Consider the following 19334-nt stretch of genomic DNA (forward strand, 5'->3'; position numbering starts at 1 on the left):
TGTCTGTGAAAGTGGCAGTGAGGACGGGCTGGTGAGAAGCAGGCAGTGCCTGAACGTCAGGAACAGCGGCGACAGTAGGACTGGGGCGGGGGAGGAGCAGCAGCAGTACTCAGTGCCAGCAATGGCTGTCGTGGGTCCTGCTGGGCCCAGCATGGCCAGATCCGATCTTTTCCAAGAGAAGCCATAATTCCAGATTTTATCTGAAGTTCTGATTTTTAAATGTTGTCAATTACTTTATATATTTTCAAAAACATAGTACACATCTAACTGAACACCTCTGCAGGCTGGATTCAGCCTGTGGGCTGCCACGTGTGACTTGTGTATCAAGAGTATTGTTATTGAAGACACAAAAAATCCTCTCCTCCCATCACAAATTATAGTTTATCCCCTGAGAATTTCCCTCTCTTTCGAAGCTAAGTATTTATATTTTCTGTTGTTGTACCCTTTGCAGGCATCATATCCTATTAGTTCACTTACGGAAAGTAGTGTTTCATTTTCTTGACTTCAGTCTACATCGTTTATATTCAAGAGGTGCCCTTCATCTACTAGCCTTCAACTTACTGTCGAATTTAGTGAGTTCCTCAGGGTCCTATAATAATAGCAGAGCCAGAGTCTGACCTCAGCCTTTCCGATTCCAAAATAGATACCACATCCTAATACAATGTAATCTCCCACAGAGTGGAATTAATATTCCCAGCCTAGAAAGATGAGGAAGACCTCCTGGAGGAGGTACGATTTCAGCTTTGCTCTCTCCACACTGGGGGCAGGGAGGAGAATAAGGTGTTTTAGGGATAGGACAGGATAAATTTCAGAGACAATAAGATAATAAGGCAAGTAATTAAATAAATCTTAGTAAAATCAATGTTAGCTTAAATGTCCCCCAAAAGTAGGTTGAGGCCTATTAGAAGGTCTTGGCTGCTGGGTCCCACCTGGACTCTTTAGCTATTTAAAGTGCTTGAGCAAATGTAGTGCTATGCAGGAGACCCCTGCCTCGGAAGATGAGTTGTGTCGATGAGGTGGTCTAGAGCTGTGCTGTCTGGGGCAGCAGCCTCAGCTACCTGAAGCTATTTAAATTCAACTTAGTTAAAATAAAATAAAAAATTCAGTTCCTCCATCACACTAGCCACATTTCAAGTGTTCAACAGCCACATGTGTCAGGGGCTACCATACTGGACAGCACAGACATGAAACATTTCCCCTATCACGTTAAATTTACCAAACAGTACTTGCTTGGGGTTAGAGCCGGAGCTAAAAAGGCCAACTGGAGATGATTACTATTACTGTTACAGTAGCCTATGGGAGGGTAATCAAATCCTAACCTGCAGCGCCCTGATGGGGATGACTAGGAGGGACATGTGGAAGGCTGTTGTTAAAGGGCTCATCCCATGACTGGCTACGGCAGTAAGAGAAGACACATGATTTCCTTATTGGGTGTTTTTTTCATAGTCTTCTCTGGAATTTCTCTAGCTTCATTATGTCTTTCTTGATTTCCTAGAAACCCTAGTGGTTCCTTTTTATGCACTAGCAGGACCCTTTCCCCACAAGGTGCAGTGACCAGAAGCTCCTGCTGACAAGTGGCAGATGCACTTGGGTGTGGAAAGGTGATGCATTTCAGAAAATCATCATCCCAACTACATTGACGGGATAATGACCTTTCAGCCAAGACACAACACAAGAGAGAGTCTCCGTTACTGCCTCCTAAGCATTAGCACAATGGGGCCTCTGCACACAGTGAGATCAGCAACACGCAAAGCTCTACCCATAATCTGGAAGATAAATGTGCGCATAGAAAACAATTCTCTGACGCTCCTGCCATCAGACAAAATATTTAGGCAGGTGAACCGTGGGTATGAGCTCGTTACAGTTTCATTGTGGAATTCTATAAATGTGACATAATTTGGGGTACCTGGATTCACTACGAACTAATAGAAATTAATTTGATCTCTGTAAGTCACACTCTGTTCTTACATAAACAGCATCACCACCACCTGGGAACTAGGTTAGAAATGCAAATTCTCAGGCTCCACCAAGCAAGACCTAAATTAATCAGAAACTCTGAGTATGAGCCAGCAGTATGGTTTAGGAAGGCCTCCAGGTGATTCCAACACACAATAAAGTACGTGAACCACTGTAAATGTAGCCAATTATTTTATTTAGCCTTTCAATGCTAAACTGGGGGGCACTGTTAAAATACAGGCACTTTTGATCTAGCTCCTTCAACCCCTAAAAGACCCCTACCTATCTAGCCACCCATTGATTCATTTACATAATGTGAAAGTATTTTAAAAGTCAAGAATAAAAAATTTAAATGCAACCGAACATACATGAAATCCTGAGCCTAATTTAGTTGCAAGAATTTTTCCTCCAATAGTCTTAAACATCTTTCATGTTCTCTATAATCATGGGAAGGTGAAATGCACTTCCAAAACTTCAAAATAAGCATTTGGACTTCCATCAGAAACACCTCTTTCCCCTTTATCGCCTGCATTTTCACGGGGAATGTATCTGGAATATTGGAACAGGCACACAAACAAGCAAAATATTAGAACAGGCACAAACAGAGCATTGCTTTTAGTGTCCTTCGGTCACTCTGTCTAGTGGCTGGGAGGAATAATAAGAGGACAGCCCCGTGGAGCTGAGCTGACCGCTGGACACAGAAACAGCTATCTTACTGTGACGTGGTGACAGGATAACAATTAGGGTAGGGTGTGTGCGAGAGAACTCGCTACTGGGGTGGGGATGTTGGAGAAGGCTCCACAGGGGGCCAGCGACACACAGGGTTTGATAAGAAGAGAAAGGGGCTAAGCGGGGGTGGTAGAAGCGTGGACTCAGTCACGGGGACCAACATGAACAAAAGCAGTGGGGTCTGAAAGCGGGAGGCACGCCTGGGCCGCGGGAGATGGACGGGAGGTGGGGCGAGGCCGGCAGCGCACCAGTTCTGGGGCTCCTGACAGTTCAGGCCGACGAGTGTGAAAGGATTCACTTTGCAAAACGCGCACAACTGTCACTGCCATTCCACGCGGCCTTTCAAAATCAGAGAAAATGCCTCTGAGAGATAAGCTCCCAGGGACGACCGTCCTTCATTCATTCATCCCGCACATTTTGACTGAGCACCCGCGACGAGCGCAGCCCCGGCCGGGACGACGCGGCCCCCGCCCGGGGATTTCGAAATGCAACCGGGGACCCTCGCCCCGGGACGCGGCGCCCGGGGCCGCCGCAGCCTCGCCACCCCGACCCGCAGCCCCGGGACCGGGGCGTCTGCCGGCGGCGCCTCACCGGGTTCCTCGGCCGGGGCGGCAGTGCGGGCGCCGGAGGCCCGGGCAGCTGCGGCCGGGCTGGCGGCGCTGCCGGCACCGGCGCAGGCGGTTCCGAGCCGTTGCGGCCGAACCCGCGGGCGTTCCGGCGGGCGTTCCGGCGGGCGGGCGGGCGGCAGGAGCGGGGGCGAGAACGGCAGCCCAGGCGGCGGGGTGCGAGCGGGTAGCCGGGCCGCCCTCCCGCGGACGCCCCTGACCTGTGCCGCCCCCGGACCTGTGCCGCCCCCAGACTCCACTCGCTTCCAGGTCCGACTGCCCTTAATCCAGGGCCTTCCTGACGCCACGCCTCGTGCCCCGCACCTCACACTCAGCAAGTGTGTCACCCGAAGTCTCCCCACAACCTCACCAGGTCAGGTGGGGCGCGAGAAAACTTGGGGCTAGAGGGTCACCCAGACCTCCAGCCTCGCTCTGGTCTGCTCCAGCCGGGGTCCTCCCGCTGCAAGATGCTGCGAGACGCTGCGGCCGGGGCCTCCTCTCCGCTCTCTCTCGGTCTACCGGCTTTAACGCCGCCTGCCGAAGCTCGGGGCCCGTCACTTTCCACTGCAGCCTTATATCCCTGATCGGCTCTTGCAGTTTTACACTGGCTGGACTGCCGTGTTAAACGTTATTCACTTTACCTATTCCTTTTTGTAAATTGCCTCACCCCTAAAAAGTCAGGGATTTTTATCCTTAATTGCTGAATCAGCAGGACCTAAAACAGTGTGGTAGATACAGTAAGTGCTCAATAAATTTGTGTTGCATCATTGAATCATTGCCCTGAAGTTAACTGTAAGCTTTTGTGGGCAGCAACCGTGTCTGTTTTTTAGTCACCCTTCCATCAGAAGTGCCTGACACCTAGTAGGCATTCAGTACATATTTGTTGAATGAGTGAGTAAATGTCCTACTCACTTCATCGTTACCCTTGTGGTCACTCTCACCTCATCATCCCAGTTTGTTGGATACATTTGTGAATTTCTTAGAATTCTACTTCCAAGTTTCCTCTCCTCTGTTTTCCATTTACTCATCCCCTTGATTCCTCACTCCCTGTCCTTGTTTTTTTTAGTCACATTTTTGTTCCCATTCCTTCTTCAGCTGTCATTACTTCTTTCAAAACCCCCTAACCTGCAGGTTGACTTGGAACATTTTCAAGCACCATGTTTTTGTAGGATTGAGAATCCGGGCTAGACACATTGTTTGAAAAAAAAAAAAAGAAGAAAGAAAGAAAAAGAAAAGCTTCATACGAATCACCCATGAATCAGGTCTTATGTTTTCTTTATTTTTTTTTCTTTGACAAGCACTGAGGATCCTCCACCACCTCCTAAATGGAGATCATGGTCATTGTTCATAATTTGTTCAACAAATATTTATGGGGTATCTTTTATGTTCTAGGCACTATGCTAGATGCTGGGACAGGCCAGGCAAATCTGAGCACAGCAAGGGATGCATAACACAAAAGAGAATAATCATGGGAAGTGATGAGAATTTTCCTGACTTGGACCTACTTATTTCTTTTAGGGTCCAAAGACCCTAACAAGCTTACTGTAACAAGCTTTGCATAGGAATAGGTTGGTAACAGTGGGAGTAGGTATGGGGTTAAAATAACTTGCTCATACAAATTTATCTTGTTCAGCTTTATAAAAGACCCTATTAGGTGGAAATGCAAGAAAGGAATTCTCTTTTGCATGAACTGGAACTAAGGTCTAAGAAAGATCAACTGGCTTGCCTAATAATACCACTCTACCCTGTTCTTACTCTGAGAGGCCTGACTTAATGCTTAACATCCTCTTCAGTGGAAGCTCTTCAGGGCAAGAGTCAGTTAGTTTAAAAAATGCTTCTCAAAGGGAGATACCAGAGTGTTTCCTGAATCAGAACTGCTTGGGGTTTATTGTAAAAATGCATATTCTTGGTGCCCATCTCGGACCTATCCAATTAGACTCTCTGAGGGTCCTGGAAATCTGCATTTTACACTCCCAAGATGATTCTTATGCACCTAAAGGTTTGAAAACTACTAGGAGAGTTTGGATGTAATACGTCGACTTTAGTGCAGGGCTATTATTTGCTTTTGGGACAGATTTTATTAGAATTCCGAAGAGCTGGCCATATGTCCTTCAGCAGATGGGGATGCAACAGCTTTTTGGCCAGAACGCTTCTCTCTCTTTTTTAAATGCAATTTCTTGGCAAATGCGGGTTCCGCTGAGCAGGTGCTCTGCTGCTGGTGGTGACTAATGGCAGTTCAAAGATCTTTTGGCTCTTTTCCCGACACCGTGTTTGTCAGTCACTTTCTACCAGGCATTTGCCCCGCCGACCACGGTGGGGCGCACGCGGCATGTGTTGCCAGCTCATCCTCTCCTTCCCTGGTCCGCCTTCGCGCCTTTAAAAAGAACAGACAGTGAATTCCTTCTTCTGGTCTCCAGCTGTTGATCTCTTCTCGCGAGAACTGCGTCTCCCGTCCTCCTCCTTCATCAGCCCCCTCCCAGGGGCAGGTTCCATATTGGGTAAAATCTCGGTTCGCGGAGAGTCCCACGAGCTCTTCTCGCGAGAGTACAGCGGGAGGCTCCTGTTCGCCGCTTCTGGAACGGCGACTACTGGAACAGCAGCAGCTGGAGCGGTAGCCCGTGGCGCAGCCCGGAGTTGGCCTGATCCGGGAGAGGGTGCAGGGAGATCTTGGCGGGCGCAGCCCTGAGCTCCGGAGTGTGTCCTTCTCATTAGCAGAGCTTGTCCCCTCGCTGAGGCGCGTCCAGCCACTGCGGCTGGTAGGGGCCGCGCGCGCGGGAGTCGGCAGGGTCGCGGCTGCAGCACCTGTGCAGGCAGCCGGTGCGGGATCCCCGCCCTGCAGCGTGGGGAACGAGGGCCAGGGAGCGGGTGCGGGTGCAAGCGCGGCCCCGGAGGGCCACCTCCTCCCCCCGCGGCCGCCGCTGGAAGATGTCTCAGGAAAGGCCCACGTTCTACCGGCAGGAGCTGAACAAGACAATCTGGGAGGTGCCCGAGCGTTACCAGAACCTGTCCCCGGTGGGTTCCGGCGCCTATGGCTCAGTGTGGTGAGTGTCACTGGGTCTGGGGCCGTGGTGGTTAGCTGGCCTTTATGTCCCGGAGCCAGGCCTGCCCCCACGGCTCAGCGATGCACCAAGCGGCAGGAATTTTCCCTGGGGGAGGGCATGGCTGCCCCTTCGACCCTTGTCCAGCACCTCCTGTACCCCTTGCACCTCTCACCCTGCACACGTAGGTAGGTGGTCGTCCGTGTGCAGGACGCAGGTCCACGGTGGGCAGTGGATGGTGGTGCTGGCGCTCGAACCTGGCTTGCACTCTGCGCCTTCCCTTCTTGGAGGTTGCTGCTCCTGGAGCAGGCACCCGGGGAAGCTCTTTCGCGGAGGGGTGGGGGGTGTCTCCCTAATGGCGTCGAGCAGAAGGACCCTCTCTTGAGGTGCGCCCACCCTGGGCGCCGGAGTCTGCCCTCTGAGCAGACAAGCCCGGGGAGCTGCCGGGAGAATCAGAAGGGCAAAGCCAGACCCGGAGGCTGCTGTCTTCTGAGCAGAACTGACGACGCAGGGCGTCCTTTCCGGGTTTTTTGCAAGACTCTGTCGAAATCCCATTTTGAGAAGCGTTCTTTTTGAATCCTCAGTTCAATTAGGAGCAACCCATAGAGCTTAAAATACCGACTTTATCTCGGTGAGCACTGTGCCAGCTTGAGTGCTGTGTTTCCGATTCGGTTGAAGGCGTATTTCCTTTTCGCAGACTGGGGAGTGGGTGATAGTGCCTGCAAGAACAGTGCAGCTTGAGAAACTGGCGGCCTCACTGATTAGTCACATTCCACTGCTCATTTAAGCATTGTTTGACAAACAATTTTCTCATTTGGAGCAAGTGAGATCCGTTGGACGCCCTCGAGATCAAAAAGTTCTGAACAATGCTGGGAGATATTGTAAATATTTTTTTAATTACGATAATTCTTGTGAATAGAACAGTGTTTTTAAAGCCCCCTGAGAGAGTTTGCAGGGGACTTATCTGCGTTTATAGCCTGAGGTACACGATGGTTTTCATAAGGATGTGGAATATATCAGTTTTAATTCACACTGTGAGTGTGTTTTAATTAAATTAATACCATAACATTTCCGGACCTGAAACATTCACTAACTTCTCTAACTTACAAAGTTTTATACACTCTATTTTAGATTTACTGTAATTTGAGAGCACCTGATCTGAAAGATCCATGTAATTCATGCCCATGCAACATTTGAAAAGGGATCTATAAAATTACTTCTTGTTTTGAAACAAATTCCAGCCTTTGAACGTATTAATCTTTAAATATAATTCCTGTGTTTCTTAAAGTCACATCATGAATTTCCTGTTTGGTAGAATCTTCTGGGTAATCGAGATTGTGCAATTGTGTCTAGCAACAGATCATATTGCATTATCTAGTTCATGCTGCTTGAACCATGTTGCCGAGGCACCATGCCTGACATCTTTTCCACATTTTTATAGTAGACAGCATGTTTTAAGGGACTTTGCAACATTTTACTATATATGTGTGTTATTGACTTGCTAATTTTCAAAAATAAATTTGGATATATCTCCTTTAATAGCTCATTAGTTTACTTTGTTTTTCATTCTTGAATTGACACATTAGTTTTTATAGTATCAGGTTTTTGTTACCAATGATATTTAAACTTTAATGGAATGATACAGCAGAATAGTTCAACTATGGTGAGTTAAGTGAACTTGAAAAGACCTGCTTGCAAGGTTTCCCTGCTGTTGGTGTGAATAGCTCTGCTCTGCATCTGGAGATCCAGATTTACAGTGACGTGCCATTAGAAGAACTCCATGTTTCTTTAGTGTTAGTATATTTTTCTGGCTTAGAAGCCAGAGATATCTGACACTTGGAAGTAATTAAGTTAAACAGATTTTTTAAAATAGGTAATACATTCACATTATATAAAAATCAAAAGGTATAAAAGTATGTTCAGTAAAAAATCTTTTCTTCTGTTCTACAAAGATGCTATTCCTTTCCTCAGAGACAACCACCCTTAAGTTTCTTGTGTGTCTTTCCAGGGAGGCAGAGTTGGTTTGTTCTTTGGTAGTATTTCTGTGAAGGGCACTTAAACGGTGTAACCTATAGCACATTGGTGGAGGAAGATACAACTGATACACGTCACAATTGACTGTAAACAAATATAACCTATTTTGGATCAAAAATATCAGAATTAGATTTACAAGTAAGTGTTATGTCATTCAGAGTAGTTATTTGAAGTTGTTCTTTCAATTAGCAACTTTTCACATGTGGCAGAAAATACTTCTTTTTGTAACTTTTTTTAGAATTCATTTTACTGCCTGTGTTTTTTTCCACCATCTTCATTCATCCTTTGAGTGCAGATTTGATTTTAAGGAATTACAAAATGCAATTGAATCCACACAATTTAGAGAATTTGTACTAAAATCCGGTGAAAAAGATTTAGCAATCAGGTTGGTGATACTGTTTTATACCTAATAGGAGTCTCAACTAAAACGTAATGACACAGAATTTCGTGTGTGACTTGTAGAGCTAGACCTGAAGTCTCTTCCCAAAAGTATTGCTGAAAGTATTTTAAGGAATGCAACATCATTGAAATGTGCCAGTTTCCTAATTTGATTGTTCTGAAGTGTGATATACTTTGATGTAGAATTTAAAATTTTATTTTTTATAGTAAGGCAATTTTTATTATTTTAACTTGTACTAAGTATATAGTAAAAAAGCAAATAGAGCCAGTGTGATAACCATCCATGAATTAAAGATCAAGAAATCATACTAGAAATTTGAGAATCATAGGGTTTTATAAATATGCCTTTCCTTTTTAAGGAGGAAAGGGAACTAAACTAAGTCTTGCAGTTTTAAGGAACTTTGCGCATTGTTTGAGGGGAAATGAAGTAAAATTGTTTAAGAATACATTGTTGCAAAGCATTGATTTTGTGGTTTTGGGACAGGAATCTTTGTGGTTATTTTAAGGAAATATAAACAGGAACTTAAATGCCTTTTCTCTGGGGTATGGTTTTCCAGACCCTTGCTGTTGATTAGAGGAGGTGGGAGGCACTGGTAATGTAAAAGAGGTGAGAGTTGAGAATTTTTCTTGAATCATATTCAATTCTTTATTCAGCAGTATTTATTAAGCACCAACTGTAGGCCTGAGAGCAGACAAGACAGAGCAAGGTAATACCTTCCCCTCAGAGAGCTTACAGCCTGTGAATAGTAATCACAGTTTATGGATTGCTTACTCTGTTCCTGGCATTGTGCCATGCAGTTTATTATATTTATCATCAGTATATAAAGTATATAATAAGACTTGTAGTAAGAGGTTGACAGATTTTACTAAGAAATCAAATCCAGCTCCCCAAATGCTTGTGGAACAAGATGGTATATTAATGAATATAATAAAAATAAATGAAGCTAATTTTTTTAGTATTAATGGCCATCACCATTTTAAATCTTTTATTTAAAATTTTTTTTTTAGGATGAGCCAGGGCACAAGTAGATAGAAATATGTCATTATTGGGTATGCAAAGGTGACTGACTTCCTTGACTTCTGATCAGTGAGAAGGGTTTGCCCTTTACTTTTCTTGTGATAATAGGCCCAGGCTGATCTTTTCTTCCCATTTGCTTTTCTTTGTAACAAAGATGATGTCATTGGCTGCATGTTATCAGTGCCAACCAGTAAATATTTAAATATTGATATTGCTACATAAAGACTTCTAAGAAGGAGTTCAGTCAAGTTGGCTATAAAGTCATTTTCTTTACCAAATCTCATTTTCTCACTGATACTTTTCCACTGGTTCCCATTCAAAAATAAGGGTATTCTGGGCCTCTAACTTCTCAATTTTGCCAGTTTTAATTTCTCTCTGTTTTTAAATTCTCACCTGAGGATATGTTTATTGATTTAAGAGAGAGAGGAAAAGGAGTGGAGAGGAGAGAGAGAAACATTGATCAGCTGGGTATGCACCGGACCAGGGAACCTGCAACCTAGGTATGGACCCTGACCTGGATAGAACCCGCAACATTTTAGTGTACGGGATGTCGCTCCGACTAACTGTGCCATCTGGCCAAGACTGCCAGTTTAATTTTTTGATGCTAAGGAGTACTCTGCTTTTGATTTCACTCTGACGCGTCCTCAGAGGTGATCTGTGCGTTGACTTTGCTTTTCCTGGGCAGCTGCACAGATGGTGCTGGGCCCCTGAGGCTTAGGATTCAAAGGTGGAAGAATTCGCTGAGTTTAATCACTCCCACTTTAGAATTAACTGGAATTTTAATGGGATTTTATATTTTATAAAGTATTTTCATCCAAAGTATTATCATTCAATTTTCCCTGGCTTTATGAAGGCTGGTAGTATTAGCTGAGTTATGTAGCTGAGGAGCTGGACTCATTCATTGAAGGAATGGCATACTTGTCAATGCTGCTTTGGACTGATTCTGGGGTTTCAACACTTTAAAAGTCTCCTTTCCTATACCTGCTGTTGAGGTTGTGCTCGTTGCCTCCCCGCTCCTTCCTTTGGTGAAGAAAGGGGTTGCTGGGTCACTTGTAATAGAGCTGTGGTTATGTGCTACCAGTCCCACTAGTGCCAGTGCACAGCTAGTCTGCGGGGTAATGCCTTGGCTTATTAAAGGCACCTCTCTTCTGCAGAATTGATGAGCTGAAAAATGAATTTGTTGTCCAGATTAAATTTTTCCTCACAGAATTATTAGGCGCTGTGCACATAGTTAACTCCTGAATATATGAATCTTGTTGGTTTGAAATTCTTCATTGTATGTTTTGTAAATTTGGAACTTCTGTGTATGTTTGTGTTATGTAAATATAGGGTATAAATAGAAACAATTGCCTCTCCAGACCTGTGAAAATACATCGGATTTTTGCTCTTTACTGTGAAATTTGGTACTGATTTGTTCCTATCCAAGAGTCATAAGTATGGTAGTGTTAGCTTAAAAAAACCCAAAACCTCATTATAAACTGGGTTCTCTGACTTGAAATCTAGAGATTCCATCTCAGGGTTGCCATGTACTTGGAAGTCATGCACATGTTTCTTCAGGACAACAAAAAGATCTCTTTAAACCTTATTTATTTATTTATTTATTTATTTATTTTTGTAAATGAAGCTTTCACTATTAGAAGTAGTTTTTCTTTGTATAGTGCTTCCATAAATTAAGTACATGTGTTAAAGATTTATAACATTAACTGGCTTTTGAGCATTTTATTCTTTTTAAAATTTTATGTTAGGGAAGAAGAAAATGGTGGCCTGTAAATTCTGCACATTTGAAAAATGGGTCCTGGGTTCTGACATGCTTGGTTTGCAGGCTGAGCGTGGGGGAGAAAGGTACAGCAAGGAGAGGAGTCTAGGATGACCCCTGAGTTTTGGCGTAGGACAGTGAGTAGGTTTAGTGTCACTATCTGAACTTTGGAGTATTACAGGGTGTGGGGTTAGGAGGCAAAGGAATAGAAGGTTTGTTCATGCGAATCTCTTTGAGAGTAGGACTCTGTATATATCGATACTTTGAGCACCTACTGGGAAAAACAGACAAAAATTTCTGCCCGCAAGAAACTATATTCTGCGGGGGTGGGGTGTGGAAATAGAAGGAGAAAATAAGTAAAATTGATAGTATGTTAGGTGATAAGTGCTATGGGGAAAAGGAAGCGAGGAAAGGAGAGGGAATTCTGGGGATGGCTCTGTTGTACTTTTATGTGGGGTAGACAGGGTAGGCCTCAGGATAAAATGACGATTGAGCAAAAACCCAAGGGAGGTGAATTAGAACACCTGTTGGATGTGGGTGTGGAGGGAAGAACATTTCAGGCTGAGGGATCAATCAGCTGGTGCAGAAGCCCTGAGGCAAAGGCCCTTTGTTCTCTAGGAATAGCTAGTAGACCCGTTTGGCTAGAGCTGAATGAACCAGGGGCCAAATAGTCACGGTAGGAGGAGGTAGAGGGGCTGCAGATGTGCAGGGCTCATGTAGGGTCTTACTTGCCTTTGTAAGAACCGTGTCTTTGACTCTTGGATGAGAGGGGAAGCCATGAAGGGTTATGCCCAGAGAAGAGACATGATCTAAGTTTTAACAGATCACTCTGCTCTGGTGTTTTTTAAATTTCTGTTTTTATCAATTACAGATGCTAATTGTATTGGGTTGGCCAAAAAGTTTGTTTTTTTCTGTAAGATGGCTCTAGTAGCTCTTACTTGTTTTCAACTTCATTGAAAACAATTTTGTTAGATTGTTTTATGACAGCTGTTATATCAGCATGCATTTAAAAAAAACTTAAAATTGGTGAATTTTTGTGTAGCCATTTTAATATTGAAGGTGGAAGAAAATATGCAACATTTTCAGTGTATTACATTTTATTTCAAGAAAGGTAAAAACACAACTGGAACGCAAAAAAATATTTGTGCGGCGTATGGAGAAGGTGCTGCGACTGGTCGAATGTGTCAAAAGTGGTTTGTGAAATTTCGTGCTGGAGATTTGTCGCTGGACAAAGCCCCACAGTTGACTAGACCAGTTGAAGTTGATAGTGACCAAATTGAGACATTATTGAGAACAATCATCATTATACCATGTGGGAGATAGCTGACATAATCAAAATATCCGAGTCAATAAAGTTATTGGTGAAAATAAAAAATTTGTCTTTTTTTAGCAATCATTTTATTTATTTCAGAGATTTCATTTATTTATTTTTAGAGAGAGGGGAAGTGGGGAAGGGGGGAGAAGGAGAGGGAGAGAAACATCAATGTGTGTTTGCCTCTTACATGCCCCCCTACTGGGGACCTGGCCTGCAACCCAGGCATGTGCCCTGACTGGGGATCGAACTGGTGACCCTTTGGTTCACAGGCTGGCCCTTAATCCAGTGAGTCACACCAGCCAGGGCAAAAAATATGTCTTTCATTTTATGGAAAAATTAAATGGTCTTTTTGGCCACCCCAGGAGTGTAGGGTTGAATGGAGAGTCAGGCGAATTGGTGCAGTCCTGCCAGTGCTCCCAACTCTTATTCCAGAAGGCTCAGAGTGCCAGAGCCTGTTCTTTTGGTGGGCCCTGGAAATTGAGGGCACTCAAGTTCTTTAAAAAGCATGGGCTCATTTCACTTTTTCAGGTTTGTATTGCCAAAAGGAAGGGAACAAAGAAATTATCTCTAGACTTCTGACAAAAGATTAGCCTCCTTGCAGATTGAATGTTTAAAAGTCATTTTTACCTTCCTTCTACATTTAAGGTCTCATTTATTTGGCCCTGTATCTACTTTACATTCCCCCACCATTCTTCCATTATAGTAATTTTGGCAGAGGTGGGATTGTTGTTACCTACTACTGATATTCTGGTATGAGGCCCCCAGAACTTCTTTGATAACTTGAAGAAATTTTATTTTATTTTTTAAATATTTTATTTATTTATTTTTAGAGAGAGGGAAAGGGTGGAAGAAAGAAAGGAAGAGAAACATCAATGTGTGGCTTGTGACTGCCTCTCGTGCACCCCCAACCTGGGACCTGGCCCACAAACCAGGCATGCGCCCTGACTGGGAATCAAACCAGTGACTATTTATTCTCAGGCTGGCACTCAATCCACTGAGCCACACCAGCCAGGGCTGAAGAAATTTTATGGATTGAAAGATTCTACACATATATGACCCTATAAAAATCTGTAGAATTTATTGTCTTCTCTGCCTTCACAGATACAATTCTCTCCTCTTTCATGAAAGCTGTCCTGCCTTTTACTGCTCTAGCTGCAGAAAATGAATGTTCCTAAACACAGATTCCCTTGGCAACATAACAGAAAGGTTATAGGACAAATGTTTATTTGGTTTAGATCTGCTGTCTGAGTAACTTTAGACCTTGAACATGTTAGCTCCTGTTACTTTGAGTGATGTTGTTACAGATTTCCTTATTTTCCTGAAAACCTCCTCCCTTATGCCTTGGAGGCGCAGTCACGGAGCCTGTGACACAAAGGAAGGTATGTGGCGTGTGCATCGCTTACTGTCAGTGTGCCCACAAGTATGCTTTGGTTGCTTGTCCAGTCCTACGATCCAGAGTGCAGGCATCACGGAGCACATGACCATAACAACAAAAGAAAGCATACCAGTAGTCCCCTTCGTTTTTTTAAATTAATTAATTTAGTATTTCCAGTGCCAGCCACTGTACTAGGTGATGTGTTTATAAAGATTAAAAGAACACAAAAGCAGGAAGGGTTTCCGTTCTTGAAAGTATCATTCTACAAGGGATGTATTTGTGTTTCCTCAGATTGCCATGGAAGTCCTCTTTTGGAAGTAGCTCTTTTTTCCTGCAATTTTTAAAAAACTTAAGTTGCCATTTCATTTACCTTTATATTTCTAGTGCTTGCCTTGAAATCTTTTAGGTTCTTCTGTGTCTCTCTTGAATCTGGTGACATAATGGTCAGTTTTTACATCTACGGCAACTTCATGCAAGGATACATGTTGGAACTCTGTGTCAGAGAAGCCTTTCCATCTGATGATTCAGATCTAGAAAGTGATGACATCAGCATGGGCCTACAAGAGGTCAGAACTTCTTCTTTTGATCTGCCGAGGGCTCAGGAAGGCTCTGTTTTAGGGGAAGGAAGGGACTGTGAGGGTAAAGGCCCTCTTAATCCTCACCCCAGCCCTGTACTTCCAGTTAAGGTAGTGTCTGCTGTGACAGTTTCTCCCTCACAAATTAATCTGCCCCAATCTTGTCCTTCGACTGTCTTGTGACACTCAGGTTGAGGTGTCTGGTTTGTGCAGATGGATATTGAACTCTTAAACATTTTCTCGTCCCTGCAGTAGATATAACTTTATTCCTAGAAATGATCACTTTATTCTTAATATCCCCAATAGCTATTTCTTTATTTTCTTTTCTGTCAAATCCTGCCTCTCGGGCTTTAGCTAACTTGAACCTTCTTGTACTTAGATTTTTGAATAATAGTTTCTATTTATGTTTTTTTCTCCAGACTGCCAAATGCTGGTGAAAATCTTAGTTGTCTTCCTAACTTGGTATAATAAAATATGACTCCCTGATATTATTAGTATTAAATTTAAGTGAAACATTGATGTTGGTATCTTATATTGATATATTTCTAATAATGTCCTCATCTGACATTATAAATTCAGCTTGCTTCATTTTCCAGTTCCTAGTTGGAGATTCTAAGTGCCTTTATGCTTTGAAATGAATAATCTCAGTAAATGGTACTGATGGCAAAAGGAGCAAAAGGGCAAAAATAGCTAACTAAGAGAACAAAGTATTATGAGCATCTCTCAAGCTGTGTGTACATTCTCTAGGGTACATAGTCTCACCTAGGGTTACTCAATCTATTGACATTTGGGTGGGATACATTTCTTTGTGGTGGAGGCTGTCTTGTGCACTGCAGGATGTTTCACAGTGTCCCCCTACCCTGCCCACTAGATGCCAGTAGCAACCCTCGGTTGGTACAGCCCAAAATATATCTGGACATTAACCCACGCCCCCTGAGGGTAAGTGGTTGAGAACTACTTGTGTATTCTGTATATTTGAGTTGATTGTCCATGACTAAAAAAGAGATCAGATAATTTGAACCTTCTACCTGCACAAAAGGTAGAAACAGTGTGCTTTCTGTGCATATTCCTTATGAACTCATTACCTGAAACAATTTCCACAGTGGCCTTGTTCACATACTGTGTGTCCAGGTTTGTACTTCCAAACTTAATCTCAAGAACATCTCACCCTTTGGATTTTAAGTTTGTTGAAATGTAATGTTTCATGGTTTCCCTCTATTATTTTTCTACACATTATTGAGGACAAAGCGCTCAGAGACATGACCCTAACTATCCTAGGAATAGCTTCATGTAAAGTTGTGTGGTTCAGCCTTAGGTATGCAGAGCTGGTTTTTGAAGAAAGCTTATCATTAGGTGAATGATAGTCATCATGAAAATAACAATCAGGAAATGAGCAAATTACCTGAAGATTTCTATTACTCCAGGTATTTAAGGCACCATAATTTTCAAAGTTTGGAATATGTGTACAAGGTCTGTCTGGAAAAAAGTCCAACCATTGTTAATATAATAAGAACAGTTTGCACAACATGGATGTCACATGGCAGCCAAGGAGAGTGGACTGGAATGCGCATGTGTGAACAGTGACAACTTCACTGTACTAGTCAGTGGGGGCAGTAGATGCCATTGAGTGAGCATGTGTACTGTGTGGCCATCACACTCAAAATGACTGAGGGGGTATAATAAATCTGCATCAAATTTTGCATTAAGCTTGAACATTCTACTGCAAAAGGTAATTGGATGATTCAGAAGGCTGCAGCTGTGGGCAACCAGTGATGGGCAGCTTCATCACGGCAATGCGCCATGATGCATCACATCTTGTACAGAGGATTTTGGCAAAACATCAAATCACCCGGGTGACTAAGCCCCATTACAGCCCAGATCTGGTGCCCTGCAACTTCTGGCTTTTCCCCAAACTAAAATCATCTTTGAAAGGGAACAGATTTCAGACCATTGATGAGATTCAGGAAAATACGACGGGGCAGCTAATGGTGATTGGGAGAATTGTGTGAGGTCCCAAGGTGCCTACTCTGCAGGAGACTGAGGCATCATTCTCCTCTGTACAATGTTTCTTGTATCTTGTATCTTCTTCAATAAATGTCTTTTTCATATTACATGGCTGGATACCTTCTGGACAGACCTCATATATTTATGTTTGTGTTTTAGACTTACAGTAGGAAAGGAAATCTTTTGATATACATCAGTGTTAAATGTTTACCAGTGTATAAAAGAAATAAACAAAATATTAATGTACTATATATAAAAGGATTGATATGTATAGAGATGGGGCATTATGAGCTATAGTGTTAATAGTAGGTGGTTTCATGGAGGGAGAAGAATTTGAAAATTATTTTGAAGGACGGGCAGTGTTTGGAGAGGAGGAAAAGGAACATTTTTAGGTTATAGGAGAAACCATAACTAAGAGAATTAGATTTGAGATGGGCTCGCCTGACAGAGGAATATCTCAGTTGGATGAACCCAGTTGTTCTTAATGCTAGTGGTTCTTCAGGATCACTTATGGAGCTTTTAAACACACAGGTGCTTGGTTCCTACCCCCGGAAATTAAGAATAGGTCTGGGCCCTGGCTGGTGTGGCTTAGTTGGTTGGGTGTCATCCTGCAAAGTAAAATGTTGCAAATTCAATCCCTGGTCAGGGCACATGCCTGGGTTGTGGTTTGGTCCCCAGACGGGGCACGTATGGGAGACAGCCGATGTTTTTCCCTCACACGGCTGTTTCTCTCCCTCTCTTTCTCCTTCCCCTCTCCTCTTCCCCTCTCTCTAAAAATAAATAAATAGAAGCTTAAAAAGAATTAGGTCTGGAATAGGGCTAAGACAACTGCACGTTTGTAGGCAGTAGAGAGCTGAGTTTGAAGTAGCAAGGAAGTGTCCTAAACTGGTCTGACTGAGGAACAGAGTGGATTGCAGGAAGCAAATGTGTTGCTTTGTAAAAAGCCTTCAGTAATTTTTTATGTGTCTCTGTTCATTCTGACTCCCCAGCTAGATTTCTCAGTTCCTTGAGGTCAGGAACTATCTGCTTAGGTGTGTATTTATTAATCTCACAAAATGTCCCAGGCACTGGGCTAGATTCTAAGGATAAACTGTAGCTTCTGCTCTCCCTCACAGTCTGTCTAAATTGGGAAACAAATGTATAAAGGAATAGTTTTTTGTAGTTCAGTGCCATTAAGTATTGGCTACATTATATTGTTGATTTTAGTAGTTCTTATCTAATAATTGCTGAATAAGTATGCATATTAACTTATAGAAACTATATTTTAGTTATCCTTAGCATGACAACAGATGATCAAGGATATAGGCTCTCAGGTTTTAATAATCTGCCCTATGTTACTGTAATTTCAGAGAAATACTCACCCTCAAATTTGAAATCAAGAGATCTAAAAACAGATATTGAGACTTGAGTATGTGATAAGCCCCATGCTTATTCTTTTCACCTTGAAACATTTAAAATTACCCTCTTTTTATAGTTCATAATACTTTCATGTAATTATCTTGAGCCTCAGAATGTCAGTGGGAGATGAGCAGGGCTGGTCACACCACCATTTTATCGATTTGGAAATGGGCTCATAGAAGCCTTGGCCAAGATCACCTGCTAGGAAGTGCCGGAGCCTGAACTAGAACATGTCTTTTCACTACTAGTTCACTTTTCTCTTTACCAGACTGCATGCGTTTATGCTTAATAGAATTTTTCTAGATCAGCTCATTAAAGCACTACAAACAGAGATCATTCACTAGGATGCAAAAATAGCTTTGTTAAATGGAATTTCAGTGATTTTTCTAGAGCACTGATAAGATTTTATCTAGTATTCCCCAAAGTAAATGAGCTATCTTGAAAATTCCAGTATTTTGATTAAAAAAACAAATTGCTTTGGGCTGGGAACACATAATATTATATGCAGATGATGTGTTATAGAATTGTATATCTGAACCCTATGTAATTTTATTAACCAATGTCACCGCAAGAAGTTTTATTTAAAAAAGAAAAATACCAAATTGATGTGTAATGATTAAAAATAGGGCCATGAATTATTTCATATACCTCCCTTAAAGAGATGGAACTTAATTCTCCTCCCATTGTGTGAAGACTGTACTTAGTAACCCAGTTCTCCAGTGTATGGAATGTGGCAGGAACGATGGAGCGTGACAGCTTGGCATAGGTTGGTCATAGGCGACATTGTGGCCTTTGTCTTGTTCTCCCTCTGAGATCAGTTGCTCTAGGGCAGTTTCTCAACCTCAGTATTATTGATGTTTGGGGCCAGATAATTCTTTGTTGTGAAGGATGTTTAGCAATATCTCTGGCCTCTACCCACTAGATGTCAGTAATCTGCCCCCATCCCCCCGCCTCCCGCAACACACACACCATTTGTGACAGCTAAAAATGTTTGACATGTAAAGGTCCCCTGGGGCTGGGGGTCCAGTTGCCCTCTGCTGAAAACCACTAGTTTAGGGGAAGCCAGCTGCTATGTTGAGAAGACACTGAGGCAGCCCTATGGAGAGGCCCACGATGAGGAGAGCTGAGACTG

The 19334-nt window shown here is 43.0% G+C and overlaps 2 protein-coding genes across 4 annotated transcripts in view; one reads left to right on the forward strand and one right to left on the reverse strand.

The window, feature by feature from the left end:
• The window catches only part of SLC26A8 (solute carrier family 26 member 8), a 78710-nt gene extending 74929 nt beyond the window's left edge, over nucleotides 1-3781 (reverse strand). Inside the window, exon 1 of the mRNA XM_045842744.1 lies at nucleotides 3661-3781. The gene's annotated coding sequence lies outside the window, so the exon portion shown is untranslated. The remainder of the gene's footprint in view (nucleotides 1-3660) is intronic.
• A 1996-nt stretch (nucleotides 3782-5777) lies between these two features.
• The window catches only part of MAPK14 (mitogen-activated protein kinase 14), a 64475-nt gene continuing 50918 nt past the window's right edge, over nucleotides 5778-19334 (forward strand). Inside the window, exon 1 of one of the 3 annotated variants that reach the window (XM_045844261.1) lies at nucleotides 5778-6331. In XM_045844261.1, coding sequence (XP_045700217.1) covers nucleotides 6216-6331 — 116 coding nt within the window. In that variant the 5' untranslated portion in view covers nucleotides 5778-6215. The remainder of the gene's footprint in view (nucleotides 6332-19334) is intronic. The other 2 variants (XM_045844260.1, XM_045844259.1) reach the window with 2 other exon arrangements.

This window comes from Phyllostomus hastatus, unplaced genomic scaffold (assembly GCF_019186645.2).
Source record: "Phyllostomus hastatus isolate PE091 unplaced genomic scaffold, TTU_PhHast_1.1 phas_contig_40, whole genome shotgun sequence".
NCBI lineage: Eukaryota > Metazoa > Chordata > Mammalia > Chiroptera > Phyllostomidae > Phyllostomus > Phyllostomus hastatus.